General features: G+C 55.5%; 1 protein-coding gene across 1 annotated transcript in view; it reads right to left on the bottom strand.

Moving 5' to 3' along the window:
- CCDC85C (coiled-coil domain containing 85C) overlaps positions 1-5,693 on the bottom strand; it is an 80,016-nt gene extending 74,323 nt beyond the window's left edge. The window contains exon 1 of the mRNA XM_065872607.1: positions 4,880-5,693. Within this exon, the coding sequence (XP_065728679.1) occupies positions 4,880-5,693 (814 nt within the window). The remainder of the gene's footprint in view (positions 1-4,879) is intronic.
- Positions 5,694-22,298: the final 16,605 nt, after the last annotated feature.

The raw sequence follows: 22,298 nt of genomic DNA, 5'->3' as shown, positions 1-22,298 counted from the left end.
CCCCCTTCCATTCAACTAGACAACAACTCATTTGACTCTGACACAGAGTGGGCACAAGGGCCCCCCTCACAAGCATGTGTCAGGGGGTCCCCCATCCCCACCCCAAGGAGGCAAGTCTGCAGGGTCCAGGTGACGGTGGAGGGTCACTGAACCCATCCTTTAAGGCTCAGTTCTAGGACCAGAGTAGTATCATCCTCAAGACACAGATGAGGCTCCGAGGTGCAGTAAGCTGCCACCTCACACGCGCTGCAGTTTACACACATCACCACACTCCCTCCTCCCTCAACCCAAAGGCGGGCAACGGCTTCCCACTTTGCAGATGAAAAAACAGAGGTCCACAGGGGTCCTGGAACTCGAGCAGGGTCGTAGGCTTCCAATTCCTTGTGCTGATGACAAGGACAAACACGGCACAGAAAATCCCCACGGGTGCAAAACACAGACGACGAGCGGCAGAGGATTTCCTTGCTAATCGTGCTGCCCCGGGAACGATACGAAACCAAGTGTGTGTCCTAAGAACTCAGAGGCCGGGCCATGGGTAAGGGGTCTGCTGGGGCCACAACAGCAGAGGGAAACCAGCCTGCAGGGAAGCGAGGGAATGAAAAATGTAAGTGAGGAGGGACTCCGTGCGCGGAAGCCTGCGCTTTCCCCATCCCACTGATGTCCGGAACCGTGAACCGTCATGCCAGGAAGCAGGACAGCATGACTGAGCCTCTGGGTCTGGACTGAGAACAGGTGCCACACCTTTGCTACACAGGTCCAGCCCCTGGAGCTCCCGCCCCATCCTGCCTGGGTCTATCTACAGGGGGCCCTGCCCAGGACCAAGCTCCGGACAGCCTTCCACTGTTGGTGGGGGTCTCCCGTGAGACTCTCAGGCTGTCCTGGTCCAGAGGGGCAGCAGGCCCAGACTGACACCGGAGGCCAAGACTGATTCCCCAGACTGATCCCAGGCCCCCCAGCCAGCCCACGGGACTGGGAGCAGGTCACCATACGGCTCCATCCCTCAGTTTCCCCACCTGCGATATGGGACCATTTGGGAGCTCTGAACAGAATGGAGCTGGGACTGGGACACCCTCTGTGGTAAACTGTGAAGTGATGGGCACACCCTGGTCCCACCCTGGGTTACAGGCCAGTGAGCTCCTTACCACCAGCCCCCTTTGGTATGTGGCCCTGGGGGCTCCGTACCCCAAGGCCAGTACCCCAAGGCCAGTACCCCAAGGCCAGTGACTGGATGGTCAGGGTCAGGATGCGGAGGGAGGGGGAAAAGCTTATTCAGCCTGCCCCATTGTCTTTACTGACCTTTGCCCCCAGGCCTGACTGGGTTTAGGAAAAGCTGCCTTATTAGCATCCAGCCCAGGAGCTGCTGAGCTGGGAGGCCCCTCATAAGAGACCTATTCAGGGCCAGAGGCCCAGACCACCCTCGCTCCATCCTCCCTTTAAACCAACAAAAACACAAGCAGGAGGACAAACCCATCTTATTTTGAGAAGCTCAAATTTTTAATCCAAACTTTTAAAAGTAAACAGGGCCCACACAAAGGCTGCTGGAGGTCCCGGTTTCTGTGGGTTAGCTAAAGGGGAGTGGACCCCGTGGTGTGATGGGGGTACTGGGACAGATGTGAATGGGGACGTGGCGGGGAAGGGAGAAAGAAGGTGGGACACCCAGGATGGGGAGGGGGAGGGGAGAATTGTTGAAAATACTTCTGTTTGGAAATTGCATCAGTTCAAAGTGGCAAACCTGACCTTCTGATGTTTGGGGTTCGCCTGCCTCAGTTTGCCCCACCGGATTAGAGTAAAGAGCATCCCGGTCCAGACTTTAGTCAGCCCAGCCCAGACCTCTATCAAAACAAAACAAAACAAAACAACCCAGAGAAAGGCCTATTTGCATCCCCATTCACAGGCCCACCAGGCCCAGCCCCAGCCAGGGACGGCCTGGAATACCGATGGGCCACCACCCACCACAGCTGCTTAGGGCCCTTTACGCCATCCTGAAGGGCTGCAGGTACCCTGCAGCTTCCGAGAGAAGACTACAGGGCCACTGCTCCCCAGCACATCCACAAGTGCCACCAGACACCGGCTCAGTCGCAGACATTCAAGCGAGCTGTCTGTCTAAACAGCAAACAGAGTTTCAAAGAGAACACCGATGTCTATCTGGCAAACCCCCAACAGGTCCCTCTCTTTTTCCTGAGGAGCCTTGGAAGAAGTATGCACGGCAAGGATTCTGACAACTGTCGAGGCCCACTGTGTGTAGGGATAAAGGGGGCACTTTGGGTTTTGCCCCACTCTACAGAAGAGCAGAAAGGGGCTCAGGGCAGTTACGTAACTGGCCAAAGAGAAGAGGGAAGAGTGTAGACTTGAACACAAGACAGTCTGAGCCCTCTGGGTAACGGGGTTATCAGCCATCTGCTCAGTGGTCACCGATAAGGAAGTGACACTTCCCAGGACAGGAGAAGGAGGGCAAACGTGGGTCAGGAACCAAGAATAGGGAGTCAGCAGTGTCAGCTGATGAATATAATCGGCCATAATGACAGCGGGCTGCTGGAGAGGCAAGCCAGCCCGCGGGTCTGGGCGGCAGAGGACCCCCAGGGCACCACCCAGGCAACTGGGACTGAGACATCTGAATCTCAGTTGCTTTCCCAGGAAACGCTCAGAACCTCCCTGAGCCTCCGCTTGCTTGGCTGTAAAATGGGGATAAGGGCCCGAGGCACAAGCCTGGTATCTGACTCCTTTCGCCACCACCCAGACTGAGGCCTGTTGCCTGCCTCCACCTCTGGCTCGCTCTCCGCTCAAAACTACATGTCCAAGTACAGAAAAGTGTTTTCTAGGAGATGGGCCTTTCCTTGTTTCCAGGCATCCTACTCATATAGTTGGGAGAACAACTCAAGGCCACGCCTGACTTTATGAGACAAAACTAAACAACAGCGATGCCACCTGTAACTGAAATTCATGATGATAATGCTGAATGTTTATGTCACCCCAACACAAAGCTTTGCCACCACCAAATCTGTGGCGGTCCTGTTCCGAGTGTGCGTGGGACTGGTGGCAGCATGGGTTCTGCAGGAAACCCTACAGCTCCACCCGTCCCGCCCTCCCCCAGTGGGGTGGGAACCTCACTCCTGCTCCGTTCACTGAGGCAGCAAAACGCCGAGCCAGACGGGGTCCGCGTCTCCTTGTCCAAAACATGACAGAACTTCTCAGCAAATACGCTCTGACACTCCGGAGCTTCAGTGCCCTGCTGAGAATCGCCCTCGCCAAGTGTCATTGATGACGCAGCTGAAAGCCAGAAACGTTTCATTTCCTAGCCACAGGCAGGACTGCAGCAACCCCCCGCCTCGAACTGCACTCGGGCAAACCGAGGCCCAGAAATCTGACCCTCCCAAGGCCCCCAAGAAGCCGAGGCCGGAGAGGCTGGGCCTGGGACTCCTCACTTCCCAGATGGTGCAACCTTAACATATTAAACCGCCTAACGCTGAGCTACTCCCACTGGCCTTAAGGAGACTGCTGGTGGGAGGTGGGGTGGATACAGAGTTACCGAGAGAAACCTAAGTTGTAGCCTTAGATTGCTAATCAGTAACAAAATATCCCTCTAAACCTAGTCCTGCCCTGAACTCACAGGCTGGGAAGGTAAACGAAGGAAAAACGGTGCTGGGCTATCACCCCACCTCCCGGGGTCCAGTTCCCACCCCAGCCCGCCCCCCCCACCCAAGGCACCTGTAGAGGCCACTTGGCCACCAAACCAAAGAGAGAGCGCCCTGTCCCCACCCCACCCCCCCTCCAGGCTGTCACTCTGGGGAAGAAGAGTCACTTAACGCCTAGATACACTTTCTCTGAACTAGGAAAGCCTTTAAGGAGAACCAGAAAGGGCTGTTTAATCTCCACCTTCAGGCAAAGAGTTCAGGCAGCCGCAAATGCTACCAGAAGCCACTAAAAAATGTGGAAGGACAGGGAGATGGGAGAGGGGACAGGCAGCAGGCAGAACCACTGATCAGAGGGCTGGGGATGCGGGCCGGCTGCTCCACTCCCACAGAGCCCTCTGCCTTGGGCCCGACAGTCACACAGGCGTGGAAGACAGTAGCTGAGCTTTCCTGAGGCCAAAGGTCCTCCCACCCACACCCTGGCCGCCGCAGACGACTGTGGCACTTCCTGTAAGGTGACCAACAGTTTACAAACCCTTCAGAGGCTTTTATCTCCACCTCAAATCCAGGAGGTAGGGATTATCGGCTCCATTCTACAGATAAGGAAACCGAGGCCTGCAGAGACAAAAAGCCAGGATTCATTCCAAGCCCGTATTCCTCTGGAAAGTTTTAGAGCCTGGGTTGAGAAAGGTTCCTGAGCCCTGAGAAAGGCAGGACTAACAACAACCGAAGAAGGCTCTTAGCCCCGGGTACTCTGGCCCACCTGCCTCTGATCCTTCCCAGCGGGCAGGCAGCAGGGAGGTCAGGTGGAATTCCAGCCCCAGCACACAGGTGAACACTGCTTAGGTTTGGGGCTGCCTGTTGCTCCAGATAAGAGAGGGAATTTCACTTTCTCTCAAAGGGCCTTTCTTTCTTTCTTTTCCATTAAAAACTTCCCGCTCCCGGACAACGGTTTCCAGGCAGGGAAGCGGTGCCTCCGGCCAGCCCTACAGTGCCAGACTCTGATACTGATAAACTCCGCAGGAGAGAAACTTTTCTGGGGTCTGGCGGTCCCCGGCCCGCTGCGTATTCAGAGGAGCAGGGACACGCCTCCATCACTTAACCAGAAAATCACCACCCAAAGCCCCACTGCGGGTGGGCTCGGGATCCCTCTGGATGCCAGCTGGAGGAGGAGTCTGGAGTGGCGGCCGCCCGCGGGGGAAGGGACTCTGGGCCCGAGACCCGCGCCGCCAGGCAGGTGCCGTCCTTACCGTGCAGGCCGTTGGGGATGCTTCGGTGGTGCGGTGGCGCCGACAGGTCGTCCAGGGACCTGCGCGTTGCGACAGCCTTGCCGTCCGGGGCCTTGTGCGGCCCGGGGGGCAGCAGCGGGGGCGGGACGTGGTGGTGGTGGTCGGGGCTGCCGCCGCTGCCGGCGCTCGACGTGCTGCTGCCGTCGCCCACGTCGCGGGTCCCCGCTCCGGCCGCGCCGCCCGCCAGCGGCCCGCTCAGGCTGGCCTGGCTGTCGATGGAGCTACGGGAGCCGGCGCCACCACCGCCGCCGCCGCCGCCGCCGCCCGCGCCCCCCGCCAGCGCCGCGCGCTCCTCGTCCAGCAGCAGCACCAGCTCCTTGAGCTCCAGGTTCTCACGCAGCAGGGCCTCCTGGCGCGCCTCGAGCTCGCGCAGCTTCTGCTGCGAGCGGGCCACCTCGTGCCACACGGCGCCGGCCGCGTGGCGCCCGAAGCGCTGCCACTCGCGCGCCAGCTTGCGCCCCTTCTGCCGGTCGTCGTCGAGGAAGCAGCAGAGCTCGCGCAGCTCCTGGTTGTCGTCCTGCAACCGCTGGTTCACGTCCTTGAGGCCGCGTATCTCCAGCAGGTGCTGCTGCAGCCGCCGGTTCACGTCGCGCATCAGGCCGCCGTGCTCCAGCATGAGGCCCACCTTCTCGCCCTCGGCGCGCCGCAGGCGCCGCGCCAGCTCCTCCTTGCTCCAGCGCAGCAGCTCCTCGTCCGGCACCTGGCTCAGCTCCTCCGACGACGCCGCCGCCGCCGCCGCCGCCGCCGCCGCCGCCGCCGCCGGGGGCTTCGCCATGGCGGGGCCGTCACCGCGGCATCGCCCGCGCCCTCGCCCGGCCGGCGCTCCCCGTGCCGGGGCTGCGCTGGGCCGGTCCGCCCGCGGGCGGGGGGCGACCAGGGGCTCGTGCGGCCTGCCCCGCGCCGCCTCGCGCGCCCTCACGCAGCGCCCTCCCGGGCCGCCCGGGAACCCGCGTGTCTCGAGGCTCAGCGAGCTGGGACCGCTGCTGCGTCGGCGGCTGCAGTGCCGGGCGCTCTCCGGGCTTAGGCGAAGCAAGCGGAGGCCCGCCCCCGGCCCAGCTCCGGAGCCCCAGCCGCCCCGCCCACTCCGGGCGGGGGGGGGCGGGGCGCCGCGGCCCGGCCCCGCCTCCGGGGAAGGGAGCGGGCAAGGCACGGCCGGCCCCCACGTCCCCCCGCGCCGTGCGCCCGCCCGCCCGGGGCCCTGCCACAGGCGCGCTCGAGCCATGGTCCCGCCCCCACGCCCGTCCGATTGGGCCTCTCCGGGGGTGTGCGGGAGGGGCGGGGCGCAAGCGGGGGACGCCGCGGAGATGGTACAGTCCACTGGCGGTTCAAGTTTCTGCGCCGGGAGGACGCGGCCTCGGCCAATCCCAGGGCTACAGGGCGCTTTTAAAATGCAGGTACGGCTGCAAGGAGGGGGAAGGTGGGAAAGGTAGGGCAGGGCTTCCCTTAAAGGAGACGCGCGGAAATGGTCGCCCAGCCCCTTCCTGGGCCCGCGTGCCCCGCCCGGCCTCCCCCGCCCCAAATAAACAAATACCCAAGATCCGAAGGACAGCTCCCCTTCTCCCTCCCGGGGGCACCAGAGTCCAGCTTAGTGTGAGGTACGACGGACAATAAGACTCTGACACGGGGGTCGCTCTCCCCGGCGGCAGAGCGGCTCTTTGTCCCCTTCCCTGCCCCCGACTCCTCCGCCCCCATTTCCACCCCCGTCCCCTGCCGGAGCGCGCCGAGGTTGCGGCGTTCCATTCCAGCCCCGGGTTGCGCACCGGGAAGGCCATGCCCTCGCCAACCGTCCCGGAGCACGGTCCGTACCCTCTTCCCTGCCAGGAGGGGGCGAGGGCGCCGGGGACATGCACCGTTCCCCCGCCAACCCGACCGCTCGTCCCGGAATTCGGGAGAGAATCTGTGATTCACGACGTGGAGACCACTGGGGAAGGTGGAAGATGGTCTCCCACTGGGGTCTTAACTGTGGGGGCGCCGAGTCGGCGGCGAAAAGCCTTCCCCACCGCAGCCTGGCCCGGCACCCGGGTCCTCCCACTGTCTGTGTGAGTCCGTCTCGTTTATCCTCGCGTCCCTGAAGTGCATTTACTGTGCGTCTGCTGCCAGCCGGCCAGAGGTGGGCGTCCCTCCCCCGGGACCCGCAACGAGATAAAATCCGCGCACTCGACCGTGAGCGCCACGGCCTGGCGCGCGCGCCCGCGCAACAGCTGATGTCCCCATTTACAGCTGTTCAGCCATTCATTGGACAACTGTGTACAGCCCCTACTGTAAGCCAGGCCTCTTCTAGACCACTGGGGGATTCTGTAGCGGACAACGGCAGAGGCCACTGCCCTCTGCGGAGTGGGGGGGGGGGGGGGGGGGGAGGGGACTTTGCACCCTGCGGGGAGGAGGGGAGAGGAGATAATAAATAAACTAGATAGCTATGAGTCTGTAATAAGTGCTGTGCAGGGGATTAAGACAAGCTGATGTCACAGAAAGTGATTATCAGTTACTTTAGATCCCGTGGTCTGGGAGGACCTCTGAGGAGGTGCATCTAAGCTGATATCTGAGTGACAAGAAGGACAAAGATAAGGGGGAAGGGCACTCCAGGTGAAGGGAACAGCTAGTGCAGAGGCCCAAGTGTTGGCCTGTTAGTGGCCTATTCAAAGAAGGCCAGTGGGGCTGGGAGGGGGCTCGGGAAGAAGAGTGAGAGATGAGGTCAGAGGGGCCAGATCATCCATGATTCTAAGGCAGCTGGGAAAGCAGTGGGGGGTTAGCAGGATGCAATATGACCTGATTTGCCTTTTAAGAGACTCACTCTGGCCCATGTGTGGCGAAGGGATGGGGGTGGGGGGCGTTGCAGAGAGGTCCAGATTCAGGACCTCATTCCCCACCCTTCTCCCTCTCTCTCCATATAGATGTTCAGGGAGAGGATGTGCCAGGCAGAGCATAGCTTTGAGGGTCAAGCTCCAGGGTAGCTGAGGTTCCCCCAGGCAGGTGAGCCTGCTGGGGGTCACCCTCCCCACTGGGGCACTGTGCTTCGAGGACCCAGCCCAGGGCATCTGAGTTTGAGTTTGAGGAGAGAAAGGGTTCCAGCTCCCGCTTGGGAAGGGTACAGGTCTTCCTTACCCCAAAAGGCCAACCAGATTAAATAGCTCACTGGAGGCTCTCCCCAGAACAAAGCCTGAGCTGGAAGAGTGAGGGGTGAGCACAGGACACATGGGCTCACTAGGGAAGTTGCTGAGATGGTTAACACTGCTTGTGGGAACCGCCACCCCAACTTTGTGTGTGGCCCCAGGTGGTTCCCATGGCCTGCATCTCTGCCCTCTGATCCTGCAGAGCTAGCAGCTTCAGCTGAACTCTCCAAGAGAAAAAAAAAAGCCTCCATCTAGACGGGGCTTGCTTGCATCATCTACAGACTGTGGGACCATGGGTCCCCCTCACCAAGACTCAGGAGAGCATCCCTAACATCCCCCTGGCGCAGCAAAGACAAGGTGCTAGAGATGAGGCTCCTGGGTGGGTGGTCCCAGGGACAGTCTTTGCTCTCCGCACCGTGGCTGGACAGGCTGGGGCAGAGCAGGTTAGACGGCAGGAGATTGAGAGGGTCCAGAGCTGAAAAAGGGTCCTGAAGCAAGGGGAACCGTCTAAGCCAGAGCCCCCTCCCTAAGGGTCCTGCAAGAGGTGCCAAGCCCCCTCGAACACTCACCATCCAACAGACCCTGTACCCCGAGCCAGGATCTGAAATGTCAAGTGTCTTTGCTGTTTTAGCTCTGCTTTGTCATGAAATCCATAAAACCAAATCATGGACCTCTAATACAGTAATTCTCTACATGCCCAGTAAAAGTAGTTGTGGGTCTTTTAAAAGATAAAGACGTACCACCACTCCCCAATTGTTTTTCTTCTGAATCTCCAGGACTGTGTGTGTCCATTTAAAGCCACACAAATGTTTTTGAGAGCCAGTACACTAATACATAGTAGACAAAATAATTCCCGATCGCGGTGTCTGTGAACCTGGGAAATGGTGAGAGCACACTGGCAGTAAGCAGACTGTCTCCTCACTGGGAGGGGATGGGGCTTTCTTATCTCCTCTGTGGCTGGGGCCCTGAACAGAGACCTCAGAGCAGCCATTATTTGCTGTTTGCTGAGTGAATGTGTGACCCTTCAGTATGTGACCAATTGAGTCTGAGCCCCTCATTTTGAAGATGAGGAAACTGAGCCCCAGAAGGGAAATGACTTGCCCAAGGTCACTTTCATTCACTGATTTCCTGAACACACAAGCATAATTGGTTAAGTATTTATGCATAAATTCATATGTGTATGTGCAATCCCATATGCATTGTGCACGCGTTGTGAGTACCACAGAAGAGCCGGGCAAAACACATCATTGTGGGAGCATCCTAAGGCAGTGGGAGCAGCTTCCTGGAGGAGGTGACCCCCTGGTGAATCTTGCAGAGTGAGTTTATCAGATTGTAGATGGGGAAGGTGAGGGTTGGGATAATCCAGGTGGAGGGAACAGCAAAGCCAAGGCCTAGAGGTGAGCAATGGTGAGGGGTTTGTGTAGACACAACCACGCCTTATTGCCGGAACATACAGGAAAGGCAGAGAACAGCGGGGAATAGTCACAGGGGAGGTGTGGCCCCTCCCTGGGGCTCTGATAGTTAACACCAGCAACAACAGCAATAATAATAACTAGCACCTCCTACCACTTACCCAGCACCCAGTGGGTGCCAGGGATTCTAAACCAGCCCTCACGTGATGATCAGAATGGTGGTGTCATTAGCTCTTCAGGATTTAACGTGGATTCCTGTTGGCTGGGTTGTTTGTCTCCACGAAGCTCAGACCACTGTGTGTGAACTTATGGGCAGTGTTCAGAGGCTGCTGGATGCTCAAGGGCTCTGGTGTGGCCAGTGGAGGTTTGCGTGGTGGCTGACTATTTCTGCAGGTCAGCAAGGTAGTGGCAGCTGACCAGGTCTGGGGCTGGGCTCTGGGGTTTCTTCCCTGCACCCCACCTCAGGGAGGATCCTGAACAGGGGAAGTCACCATGCACAGCTGAGGGGCTATGATGAAAAATCAGGGCTCATGGAAAAGCAAGTGTAATTATTATTAATAAAGGATAGTGTTGGTTGAGCACTTTTTTTTTTTTTTTTGCCACGTGACTTGCGGGATCTCAGTTCCCCGACCAGGGATTGAACCCCAGGGCCACAGCAGTGAAAGCCCAGAATCCTAACCACTAGGCCACCAGGGAACTCGCAGTTGAGCACTTTTTATGTATCTACCCAGCACCGTGCTAAGGCTTTACAAGGATTGTCTCATTGAGCCCTCGCTGCAGTCCTGTGAGTTAGGAGCCTCTATCCCCATTTTACAGAGGGGCAAACTGAGGCTCATAGGTTAAGTCACTTGTCCAAAGTCACATAGCAAGCAAGTGAATGAGCTGGGATTGAAACCCACGACCATCTCAGCCCAAGAGTGTCCCTTACCCCATAGACTACAGCCTCCTCTACTACAATTGCTCTGTGACATCCCTTTCACTGTGACTCTGGTTCTACAATGTGGAGGCCTACGCTGTGCCCAGACCATGTCCATCACCCAGCTTCCTCCTACTTTAGCCTTCCACATTGTCACCAAGCCGGAGAGACTCCCTGAGCCTCTGGATGGACCACTTGGAAGAGCTTTCCAGCTCTTCCTGCTGACAGATCAATCACCGCATGTTGTTAGCTCCATCTCACAGCTCCTCTCTCACCAACTTGCTGGTGACCCTAGGCCAGTTCCTTAACCTCTCTGAGCCACAGTTTTCTCATACGAGCCTTCCTCCACAAGGGCCGGTGTCAAGCAGCTAGCAGGGCTCTTGCCCAGCTCTGGAGAGATGCACGTGCCTCCCTTCCCTGCGCGTTCTCCCCACCCTCTGGATCAGGACAGTCTTCCCATAATGTACATTGAAATTGCACCCGTTTTCCAGATGCAAACCCTGAGGTACATTGAAACAAGGGCTGTCCAGGAAGCCTAGTGCTTGCCCCTGGCAAACGGGGCTACAAAGGATGCCGGCTCTAGCCCTGGGCTGCCACCAGCTTCCTTCTGGGATGGGCGCAGCATGGAATATAGGGTTTAGTGATGAAGTGTCTCAACTCCCACATTTTTAGGTGGGGAAACTGCACTGATGCTGGGGCCACCAGTAGGCAAGTTTGCAGGGATGTCGACCCCCTGGAGGGCAGCACTCGGCGGCCTGGGGGGATGGTGGACTCGTTCACTCACACCATTACCCAATGGTCAGGCCCTGTTCTGGGGATCAGGAAGTCAGTGATGCATAGGATGGTTGCCTGGAACTGCTGATGTCACAGGCAAAAGCCTCAAGGTTAACCTGAGGGCAGTGGGAACCACAGAAGAGTATAGAGCAAAGAGAAAACTGGCAGACTTTTGTTTGATAGCAGGTGACAGGAGGTGTGAGGGGAAGAATGGATCAGAGAGGGTCCGCTGAGGCCAGGAGACAGGCAGGAGGCTGTAGAGCCAGGCTGGCCAGAGGCCAGGGCAGAGGTGGGGGATAGGTGCCTTTAGGGACCAATGGTGGGGGGGGGGCGGGTGTCAGCATCTGCGTCCCTCCTCCCCGTCTCTCCCTTCCCAGCTGGAGCCGCCGAAATACCCTCCTCCCCTTTCAACTGCTGACATCCACTCAGACCATTGCCCCGAGGAGCAGGGCAGGGAGGGATGCTCAGTCACGGGGAAACTGAGTCAGGGGAGCTCTCTGCAGGACCAGCTCCCACCTCAGCGCACTTAGAAACGCTATTCTTATTATGAGCGATTTCCTGTCACAGCAAACCGCAGAGCAGCAGGTGCCGGAGCCCGGCTGCCCGGCTTAAGGAATCACCACTTTCGCCGGCCCCTGGAGCCCCTCCTGGTCACCTGGGCAGCCCACCTGACCCCAGGGTAAGCACGATCCTGAATGCTGCGTTGCTTATTCCTGTGCTTTCACAACACTGTATTTCTCCCTTCTAATATACTGCTTAATTTTGCATGCGTCTGAACTTTATTTGAATGGTATTATACTTCGTGTGTTCTTTGGCAACAAGCTTTTAAGTCCTGTATTATTATGTTGATATATGTAACTGTGGTTCATTTATCTGTGCGGCTGGCTGTATAAAGAGGTTTCTCAGCCTCAGCATGTTGACAATTTGGACTGGAGAAGTCTTTATTGTCGGGGCCGGCAGGGGCCGGTCCCTCAGCACTGCGGAATGTTTACCAGCATCTCTGGCCTTCACCAGTTAGATGGAAGTGGCACCCCTGCCCCTATGGTTGTGAAAACCAAAAATGTCTCCAATCTTACAACATGATACAGATGAACTTATTTACAAAATAGAAACAGACTCACAGACTTAGGAAACAAATTTTTGGTTACCAAAGAGGAAAGCTGGGAGTGGGGGGAGGGATAATTTAGGAATTTGGGATTAACAGATACATACTGCTATATATAAAATAGATAATCAACAAGGACCTACCGTATAGTACAGGGAACTAGACTCAATATTCTGTAATGACCTAAATGGGAAAAGAATCTGAAAAAGAATAGCTATATGTATATGTATAACTGAACCTCTTTGCTGTACACCTGAAACTAACACAACATTGTAAATCAACTATACCCCAATATAAAATAAAAATTAATAAACAAACCCAAAAATGTCTCCAGACCTTGCCAAATGGCCCCTGGGGGCAAAATCTCCCCCGCTGAGAACTCTGCCATCTAATTTCCATTGCATGAATACATTACCTTTACTTTTCTCCTGTTGAAGGACATTTGTTTCTAGTTTTTTTGCTGTAACCAGCAATGCTGCCATGGACATCCCCGTACATGGGTCCTGATGCTCAGGAGCACAAGCTTCTCTGGGGTCTGTACCCTCACGGCTCTCAGAGCACAGGAGAAACCCAGGTCAAATTTTATATTCGAGGCACCCAGTATATTAAGGGAGAAAAACAAAGAAGAAACAGTATAGCAGCCTTGCCTACCATGACTTCTTTGAAATGTTTATTTTATCAAATTGCCGCTTTTGGGGCTTCCCTGGTGGCGCAGTGGTTGGGGGTCCGCCTGCCGATGCAGGGGACACGGGTTCGTGCCGTGGTCTGGGAAGATCCCACATGCCGCGGAGCGGCTGGGCCCGTGAGCCATGGCCGCTGAGCCTGCGCGTCTGGAGCCTGTGCTCCACATCGGGAGAGGCCACAACAGTGAGAGGCCCGCGTACCGCAAAAAAAAAAAAAAAAAAAAAAAAAATTGACGCTTTCACACATGCACAAATACAATGCTACAAGACTTATGCTACTTGTCAGATATGCAGGGTTTACTCCAGGTGATAAGTTCCAGACCCCAGACACATGGTCTTTGAGGCCAGCTGTGTATCTCTGTGACTGCCGGCATCGCTGTGCTGGGAAGCGTGAAGCCCAGGCGGGCGGGCCCACCTGTGATGGGTGGTTTTCATCTGCCTCCCCACAGCTGCACTGTCCTTGAGGACAAAGCCCCCTCTTCTCCAGGGCCCTCAGGGGCCTGGGCCCCGTGGTGTTCCATGGGTGTCTGCAGCTGCGCCATCTGCATGAGACACCCCCATGCTACGCCCATCCAGCCCCTACAGCCTCCAGATGCCTTGCACCCCAGGCCTTGGAGGCTGCCCTTGGCCCAGTATCTACAGCCAGCAACGCTGCCCCTCCCGGCCCTGCCCTCTGCAGACACCGGAGACCAGCCTCCCCCAGTGCCTGAATGTTTTATGCCCTGATGGTGGAAGAAGTCGGTGACGACCTTAATTGTTAATGTGGCTGCTGCCCGACCGCAGCACCAGCCTTCCCCGCCCTCTCTGTCTGCCCCTCCTGTTTGATATAGCAACAGCAGTAACAGTAATTCCTCCTGTGACCTGCTCTGGGCGAGGCTGGGCTGAAGTCAAGTTGTCCCCCCAGCCCCCAGTTGAGCCCACAGCTGAGCAGAGAAGCTGTGACATGAATAACTTTGAAACTGGACCATCAGGTTCACCTTTTTGTTCGTCGCTGCTCCCTGGTGCCCTCCCAGCAGAGAGCCTGGGGACTTAGTGAGTGCTCGTGGAATAAATGAACGGTACAGGGGGAAGCTGGCTTAAGTAGAAAAGCCCTGGAGTTAGAATCTGTGTCTCTGACTTGATATTTCCTAGCAGGGTAGCCCTGGGGAGTCCTGCCCTTCTCCGAGCCTCTGGATCTTACCTGGAAATGGAATCATTCCAAGCCTCCTCCTGGGGTAGAAAGATACTCAAATGCACAAGAAAAGGTAGGCCTGAACCACAAGCCACACAATGAGGCAGGTGGGGTGCTGGTCTGCTAGGGGAAGGCCTGGGAATGCCCCAGAGCCCAGCCTGAGACTCTGAGACCCTAAGAGAAGAGTTGAGCCTTCTTTCCAGAACAGGCTCAGCACCCCCAAGACCCAATACCAGGACACAGCTTTGCAACGAAGAATCACATCTTAGCATCCTAAGCGCTCAGAGCCCCTGTAAACAAGTCAGTGTCCTAAGGAGGCAGCTAGTCAGGCTAACTCTGAACAAGGCCAGTGGGTCAGCGCAGTGGTTCTCAGCTCTGGGCATTGGTTAGAATCACCTAAAAGCTGGTAAAATGCAGACGCTCAGACCCCACCCCAGATCCGTTCCATCAGAATATCTGGAGGATGGGAGTCCATCAGGCAGGGCTGAGAAGTGCTGGGTTAGATGAAGCTCTTGTTCATTGGCAGCAGGTTTCCCTAGGAGCCACTCTCTACAGTATCTCCAAAAACTAGAAGACTATGGAACAATGCATTCGAGATTCTGAAGGAAAATTATTTCAGTATCCGGTCAATTAAGTATGAGGGTAGAGTATGACAGGCTCAGATTAAAAAAATAAAAATTACCTCTCAGACATTCTTTCTCTAAACTTAGGAATTAAATAAAGAAACGAGACGACCCAAATTCAGGAAATGGGGAATCCCAAAGTGATGGTATAGGGAAGTGGGACAGGGAGGGCTTCAGGGCTAGAAGCAGTCAGTGCAGATTGGAACAGGGAGGGAGGGCTCCAGGAGGATCTGGCCAAGAAAGAGAACACAACTCATGGAGTCCCTGGGGCCTTGGCTGTCTTGAGAAGAACATTAGAGCTCTGTCAGAGAGTCTGGTGGTGAAATAGTGACAAGCACAAAGAAAACCAAGCAAGTCAAAATAAGGAGGCAACTAATAATCACCAGGGAAACCCAGAAGTCCTACAAGGAAGGAAATACAGTCATAGGACATATCGTGGCTCTGTTGGCCATAGTGTTTAAATAGTATAATATGTAAACAACATTGATTTAACCAAAAAATTGCGATACAGTTATACTAGGAGGGTGGGGGAAGGGGTGGCATGTGTGAGGGTGGGCGCCGTGGAGTAGACTAAACCTTCCTGGTCCCTAAGAGAAAGGCCGTGGTACTACCTAAACTGGAGAGTCAAGAGCAGTGTAAGTGCGTTGTTTTCAAATGTGGAGAAAAGTCACAGAAGAATCGAAAGTAGTTGCTTCTGGGAAGCAGGAATCAGGGACGGAGCCATGAGGCAAGGGATTGTTTTTTGGTTTTTTTTCTTGTAAGTTTTATAACCGCATTTGATTTTTGAAACTCTGTGCGTGTGTTTTGGTTTTTTTTATTTTTATTTTTGGCCGTGTTGGGTCTTCGTTGCTGTGCGCGGGCTTTCTCTAGTTGTGGCGAACAGGGGCTACTCTTCGTTGCGGTGCATGGGCTTCTGATCCCGGTGGCTTCTCTCGTTGTGGAGCATGGGCTCTAGAAGCGCGGGCTTCAGTAGTTGTGGCACACGGGCTCAGTAGTTGTGGCTCACGGGCTTAGCTGCTTCACGTCATGTGAGATCTTCCCAGACCAGGGCTTGAACCCGTGTCCCCTGCATTGGCAGGCGGATTCTTAACCACCGTGCCACCAGGGAAGCCCCTGTGCACGTGTTTTTAAATCAATACATTTTTTAAAAGCTTGGCATTGGACTTCTCGTTAGAAACCCTGGAAGCTAGAAGATCACAGAGCAATCAGTTGCCTTAAAAGTCTGAGGGAAAAGGATTTCCTGCCTGGATTCTAGGCCCACAGAGAGCCATGTATGAGACTGGAATCTAAACATTTTCGGAAATGCAAGGTCGTCATGAAAAGGAAAAAAATGAACTGCAGTGCACCTCTCAGGAAGCTTTGGAAGCACATGCTCCTCTAGATGCTGAGAGTAGACCAGGGCACAGGAGGGCTCCCCAGGAGGGCGGGTTCTTTCCTGGGGGGAGCAGGGGGAGGGTCAGGCCCAGGCCCCAAAGCAGGGGGTGGACGGCTCAGCCTGGAAGAGCCCAGGCCCGGAGGGGCTAGATAAGATATCCAAATGCCTGGGCGTTTGACCATCCTACCACTAGGTTAGAGTGGAGCAGATAGAAAATGTAAGAAGAGACACATAAAGACCTAACAAGTATTTTTGTTGTTTGGTTTGTTTTGGCTGCACCACACGGCTTGTGGGATCTTAGTTCCCCAACCAGGGATCGAACCCCTGCCCCCCTGCATTGGAAGCGAGGAGGCCTAAACACTGGACCGCCAGGGAATTCCCAAGTTTGTTTTTTTTTTTAAAGCGCATTAACGCCAGGACATAAACAAACAAAGCTCCACCATAAAAGGAACCACTAGGTACTTTCTTTTTTTTTAAAATAAATCTATTTACTTATGGTTGTGTTGGGTCTTTGTTGCTGCGCGCAGGCTTTCTCTAGTTGCGGCGAGCGAGGGCTACTCTTTGTTATGGTGCGCGGGCTTCTCATTGCAGTGGCTTCTCTTGTTGCAGAGCACGGGCTCTAGGAGTGAGGGCTTCGGGAGTTATGGCACGTGGGCTCAGTAGCTGTGGCTCGTGGGCTCTAGGGCGCAGGCTCAGTAGTTGTGGCGCACGGGCTTAGTTGCTCCACGGCATGTGGGACCTTCCCGGACCAGGGCTCGAGCCCGTGTCCCCTGCATCGGCAGGCGGATTCTTAACCACTGCGCCACCAGGGAAGCCCTACTAGGTACTTTCACAGGTAACATTTACAGAATAATAATAAAACCCTGGACCACTGGTCAACTAAGAATTGGGTAGAGCCTTTGAGGGGATGCTGAGGGAGTGGGAGCTGAAGCCTTGTCTGTCACGACCGGAAGGAATTCTAGAAACGTCTAGAATTGAAAAATCAAGAAATAGCCACGAGAGCATCTTACTGAGAAACATGGAGACCAAAACCAGAAGGAACAACTAAATGTGGAAACAGGTGGTTCTGGGGAGTGGGGAAGGGGAGGAAGGGCCAGGGAAATATTTCATTTCCTTCTGAACCTTTTCATGTTATTTGATTTTTTTTTAACCTAAGTTCATACATTGTTTTGTTTGCAATATAAAAATAATTAATCTGGGCTTCCCTGGTGGCGCAGTGGTTGAGAGTCCACCTGCCGATGCAGGGGACACGGGTCCGTGCCCCGGTCCGGGAAGATCCCACATGCCGCGGAGAGGCTGGGCCCATGAGCCATGGCCACTGAGCCTGCACGTCTGGAGCCTGTGCTCCACAATGGGAGAGGCCACAACAGGGAAAGACCCGCGTACCACAAAAAATAATAATAATAAATAATAATAAAACCTACATCCGGGCCAGGGTGTGTTAAACAAGAGAGGAGGACCAACAAGGACCTACTGTCTAGCACACAGGGAACTCTGCTCAATATTATGCAACAACCTAAATGGGAAAAGAATTTGAAAAAGAATAGATGCGTGTATATGTATAACTGAATCACTCTGCTGTACACCTGAAACTAACACAACATTTTTAATCAGCTGTGCTCCAATATAAAGTGAAAAGTTGAAGAAAGAAAAAAAGCGAGAGAAGAACCAGCGATGCTCCCTGACAGAAGCCCCCAGACCTGACCCTCATCAGCTACAGCCTAGGCCCCGCAGTCTCGCCCGTTGGCGGCCAGCCCAGCCTAATCCACCCCGACATTCTTCACGGCCATTTCCAGTTTACAAAGCATTCTCTGGGCAGCTTCCTCCTCCCATCCTCCCAGCAAGCCTGCGAGGTGAGCGGGAATTATTACGCCCATTCGTGCCCACAGAAGCTGAGGTTCTGGGTGTATCTGGGGGTCTGTAAGAGGTCCCTGCCGTGGCAGGTGCACCTGCTACAAAGGCCGGTGGAAGACCCATTGAAGAGCCAGGGAGAGGCAGCCTCACTGGAATTTCAGGGCTGGAGTCAGCCCTCCTGGGCTGGAGGCGCTCAGCAGGGAGGCTGCAAACTCTTCACTCGACTCTACGGTTTATCTTTCCTAATATGTAGTCACACACGCCACCCCCAGTGTCCGATGGAAGGAGCATTTCGCCCAGAAGGTGGGGGGTGTCCTGTCGAGGGGGTACCACCAGCCGCCAAAGAGGAAGGGCTGGCATCAGCTGGGACTGCACTTAGATGCGGCGTCCTGGGGGCTGTGAGAGAGCTGGCAGGGCAGTGGACAGGCCCCTCCACGCGGAAGGTGCGGCCTACAGGGGCAGGGATGGCTCCAGGGGTCTCCGTGCTTCTGAGATGGGCTCCGAGTCATGCTTATTGCTGACGGGTTTGCCGTTGTCCAATCTATCTAGGTTTGTAGCCCCAAACTCTTAAGATTCAAAAGGGCCCCTCGGGGGAGTGCCCCGGTGGTCCCGTGGTTAAGACTCCACGTTTCCATTGCAGGGGACATGGTTCCATCCCTGGTCGGGGAACTAAGGTCCCTCATGGAGCATGGCACGGCAAAAAAGAAAAAACAAAATAAAACAAAACAAAAATGCCCCTTGAGCATACGCAATGGCTCAGGACCACCAACCTGGTCCAGTCCCTCCAGTGAACACACGGAGATACCGAGAGTTATTTGGAAGAAAGAGACTCATCCATCCAAGGAGTGGGACACCCTCATCCTCCCTGGACTCTGCACCTAGATCTTCCTGGTTGCCTGGAGAGGCACACCCAGCCCGGCTTTATAATTGCCTCTATAGCCTCATGCCTTTTAAACCCACTCGGGGGACTTCCCTGGTGGCCCAGTGGTTAAGACTCCATCTTCCATTCAGGGGGCACTGGCTCGATCCCTGGTTGGGGAACTAATATCCTGCATGCTGCACGGTGTGGCCAAAGTTTTTTTAAAATAAAAAAATATAAAAAATAAACCCACTAGGACCCGAAGCTCCGGACCTGCATGTACAACCACCTCCCTAATGTCCCCTTAGCCTTGTTCCCTCAGCTGAAAAGCTAACAACCCCAGGCCTTTGCCTGGCCTTTCCTTCTCTCTGGAAGATTCTTGGGAACTCAGCCCAGCTGCTTCCCTCAGGAACCTCCCTCCACGGGGCCCCTCCCAATGCTTGGACCAGGTTGGGTACAGAGCAGGGGCTCAGAAACCCCCAGGAACACCCCTGGCTCTTGGGGGCCCAGGTAGGAAAGGAATGGGAAGGGGGGCGGCATTCCCCCTTCTGGAGCCTGACACACCCTGGTGCGCAGGGCTGGCCATGCTCTCACGAGAGCCTCCCTCCTCCCCTCCGCTGACTGAAACTGAGCCCGGCCGGGCAGTGGGGAGCAGGGAGAAGACCCCCGCAGAAACATCACACCAGCCTTCCCACACTCCTTGGCACTGGATGTCCTCAAACCAGCCTGTGTGGCCTGGGTGCAATGCACAGCTGTAAATTCCCCTGGTGGTGATAGGACGGGGTTGGGGAGAGGAAGAGGGACACATAGCCTGTATAAGTGGTGACAGCAGCTCACAGAGCCCTGTATCCCACTGGGACCATCGTATCCATAATCTCACTAACCCTCCCAGCATCCCACGGGTAGGCCCGGTGCTAGGCCCATTTCACAGATGCAAAAACTAAGACTTACCAAGGTTTAAATAAATGCATTGCTGAAGTTGCAATTTTAGCTGTGAGCAGGGTTTCCCACACCTGCCTGGTGATAAGAATCACGTGGGACACTTGTCACCCAGACCCCTTCCCTGGAGATTCTGATCCACCACCTCTGGGTAAAGCCTGGAGTTGGTCTGTTTGATGGGTCCAGGCTGGGGATGGGGCCATCAGGAATCGCAGGGTGACTGATCCAGGACCTCCAAGCACCACCCCCCAATTCACCCAGTTTCACAACTGGGTGTGATATTTAAACAGCAGAGGTGCTTAGCTGCTCCCCCACTGCTGGACACGAGGTTTATTTCCAGGGCTGAACTATTATAAATAACTCCCGTGGGGACGTGTTTGTGCACAGCTTGGTTTTCCTGTCGGATTGTTTCCTTGGGATGAGTTCCCAGAAGTGGGATTCCTGAGCGGAAGGATGGATGTTTTCCCGCTCCTATCCACACCCCTGATCTAGTCTAGCGCCGGGACGAGGATCCGGCCTTTCTCTGGCTTCAAGGAGGGGCAGCCAGCAAGTCCCCCTTGGCACTTCCGGAGGAAAATGACAGATCTGGCCCTTTCCTGTAAGAGCTAATTACCGGCTTGATGCGTTCACGGCTGTCAGAGCAACGAGGGCCCAGGTGACTCAATGCCATCTTTCTGGGGCCCGCCCGGATTGGTCCTCCAGCAGGTGATGGATTTTCTCCGTGGAGGTCACAGGAAGCGAGAAAACCATCCCTCACCTCCCTGGGGAGGTAGATCTGTCAGCAGCTTTGGGAGAGGCCAGAAAGAAGGCCTGGAAACCCAGTGGGCTGATCATTCCTTGTCTTTTCAGACAGCGAAGGGCTTCTGGCCCCTGGCCCCTCTGACCTGCCTGAGGTGGGGGCCACGCCTCCAGTGCCCATCTATGGGACACTCTGGCCCACCCCTATGGGAACACCTCTAATAGGAGCTGGGGGAGTCAGCCCTACGAGGCCAGCCTCTCAGTGTCCATGGTCCTACAGAGCCTGGCACTAGTGTGCTCACTTCTACCACCACCCACTATGAATTCTTTGAAGGCAGGCTGGTGTCTGCTGTGTTTCCGACTCCAGGAAGTGAGCGTTCTGTCCCTGGAGGTGCACAAGCTAAGGCAGCATGGACCATCTCTCGGAGGCTTAGCGGTTGTACTGGCTGGGTAGAAGGGTCTTCCTGGGCTGAGTGCCCAGCCTACGCCACTGCTTGCCCAATACTTACTCTTCTCTGGAGGTTATACCCACTTTACAGCTGCAGAAACTGAGGCACAGGGGCTAAATCGGCTTGCCTGGTGATCTGAGGATGGCTGACTCATTCACGACTCATCACTGTTTACTGAGCACCTGCTGTGCGCCAGGCTGCCTTGCTTCCTGAGTCTCCCCTTGACCAGTTTTCCCAGCCATTGTCTGTATTTCATCACAGGCACAGTTAGCCACCGTCCATCCACTCCCACAGGAAAGGAGTTAACTCCTCTCGCCTTGCCCCAGAGCTTCCATTCATCCGGCAGTGGCCCTCTTTGGTCTCAGGGCAGCGGGGATGGCTGTTCCTGGGTGGGACTGAGGGCTTATGTGGGTTAGGCCAACCCCAGCTGTTGTGAGGGGGTAGGGGAGCTTTACAGGCATCGCTGGGGATGCCTTTCCCGGAGCCAGGCCGTTGGCCGCCTCCTCTGAAGGACCCTCCCAGGGCCAGGACACCTGATGGTACAGGACATCCTTCCGGGGCCCACAGACCACAGAAAGTTTATAAAGAACCTTCTGTGGGCAGGCCCAGGAAACAGGTCTCCCCATCTCAGCCACAGGAGATGCCCATTTTTAAGACAATTTGGGGGGGAAATAGCCTCACCAATACCATGTCAGTCTGTGCATACAACCTTTTGTGCCTCAAGGCAGGTTATTCTGGCTCTCCTTGTTCAATTCCATTCTGTTGGTTTCAGTCCCTTGTTTCACCTGCTGAGGTTCCTGGAAGTGCTGTGTTCTCATGGGGCGTTGTCATTTGCACATCTGATAAGCCTCTCGTGGCTCCGTGCAGATGCTGGATGGAAGTGAACAGAGCTGAAGGCAGAGACCTATGGCCCATCTTTAGAGACCCTCATATCAGATTGCACTGATTTACAAGGTAAACTTTGTCCCTACGTCACTCTGTCCAGGGAGTTATGATTTCCCTCCTAACTGCTCTGCTCTCCAGCCTACATTTTCCATTCCACCAAAAGGACAACATAAAGAGCTTGTCCCCTAAACACACTCTCATCTGTCACACCTCCATGCCTTGGGCCACAGTGTTCCCTTTGTCCCTTTGATGCCCTGTCCCTCCTCCTCACCTGGCTGACTCCCACGCCAGGACACAGGTTTGTAAAGTCTGTCTCCACACCCCACTCCCAACCCATCAGGTTCCCACAGGCCCCTGGCTTCTCTGGTCGTGGCTTCCAAGCACAGTGCTGGCCCTGTCTGCCCAGCCCCCCACTTACACCCTGGGGTTCCCGGGGTTCCCAAAGCCCAGGCAGGACCTGGCACCTGAAGCGGAAGCTCTGTACTGT

This window comes from Phocoena phocoena, chromosome 2, assembly GCF_963924675.1.
Source record: "Phocoena phocoena chromosome 2, mPhoPho1.1, whole genome shotgun sequence".
In the NCBI taxonomy this organism is placed as follows: Eukaryota; Metazoa; Chordata; class Mammalia; order Artiodactyla; family Phocoenidae; genus Phocoena; species Phocoena phocoena.
Note: the sequence above shows the minus strand (reverse complement) of the source record. Positions and strands in the feature narration are given on the sequence as shown.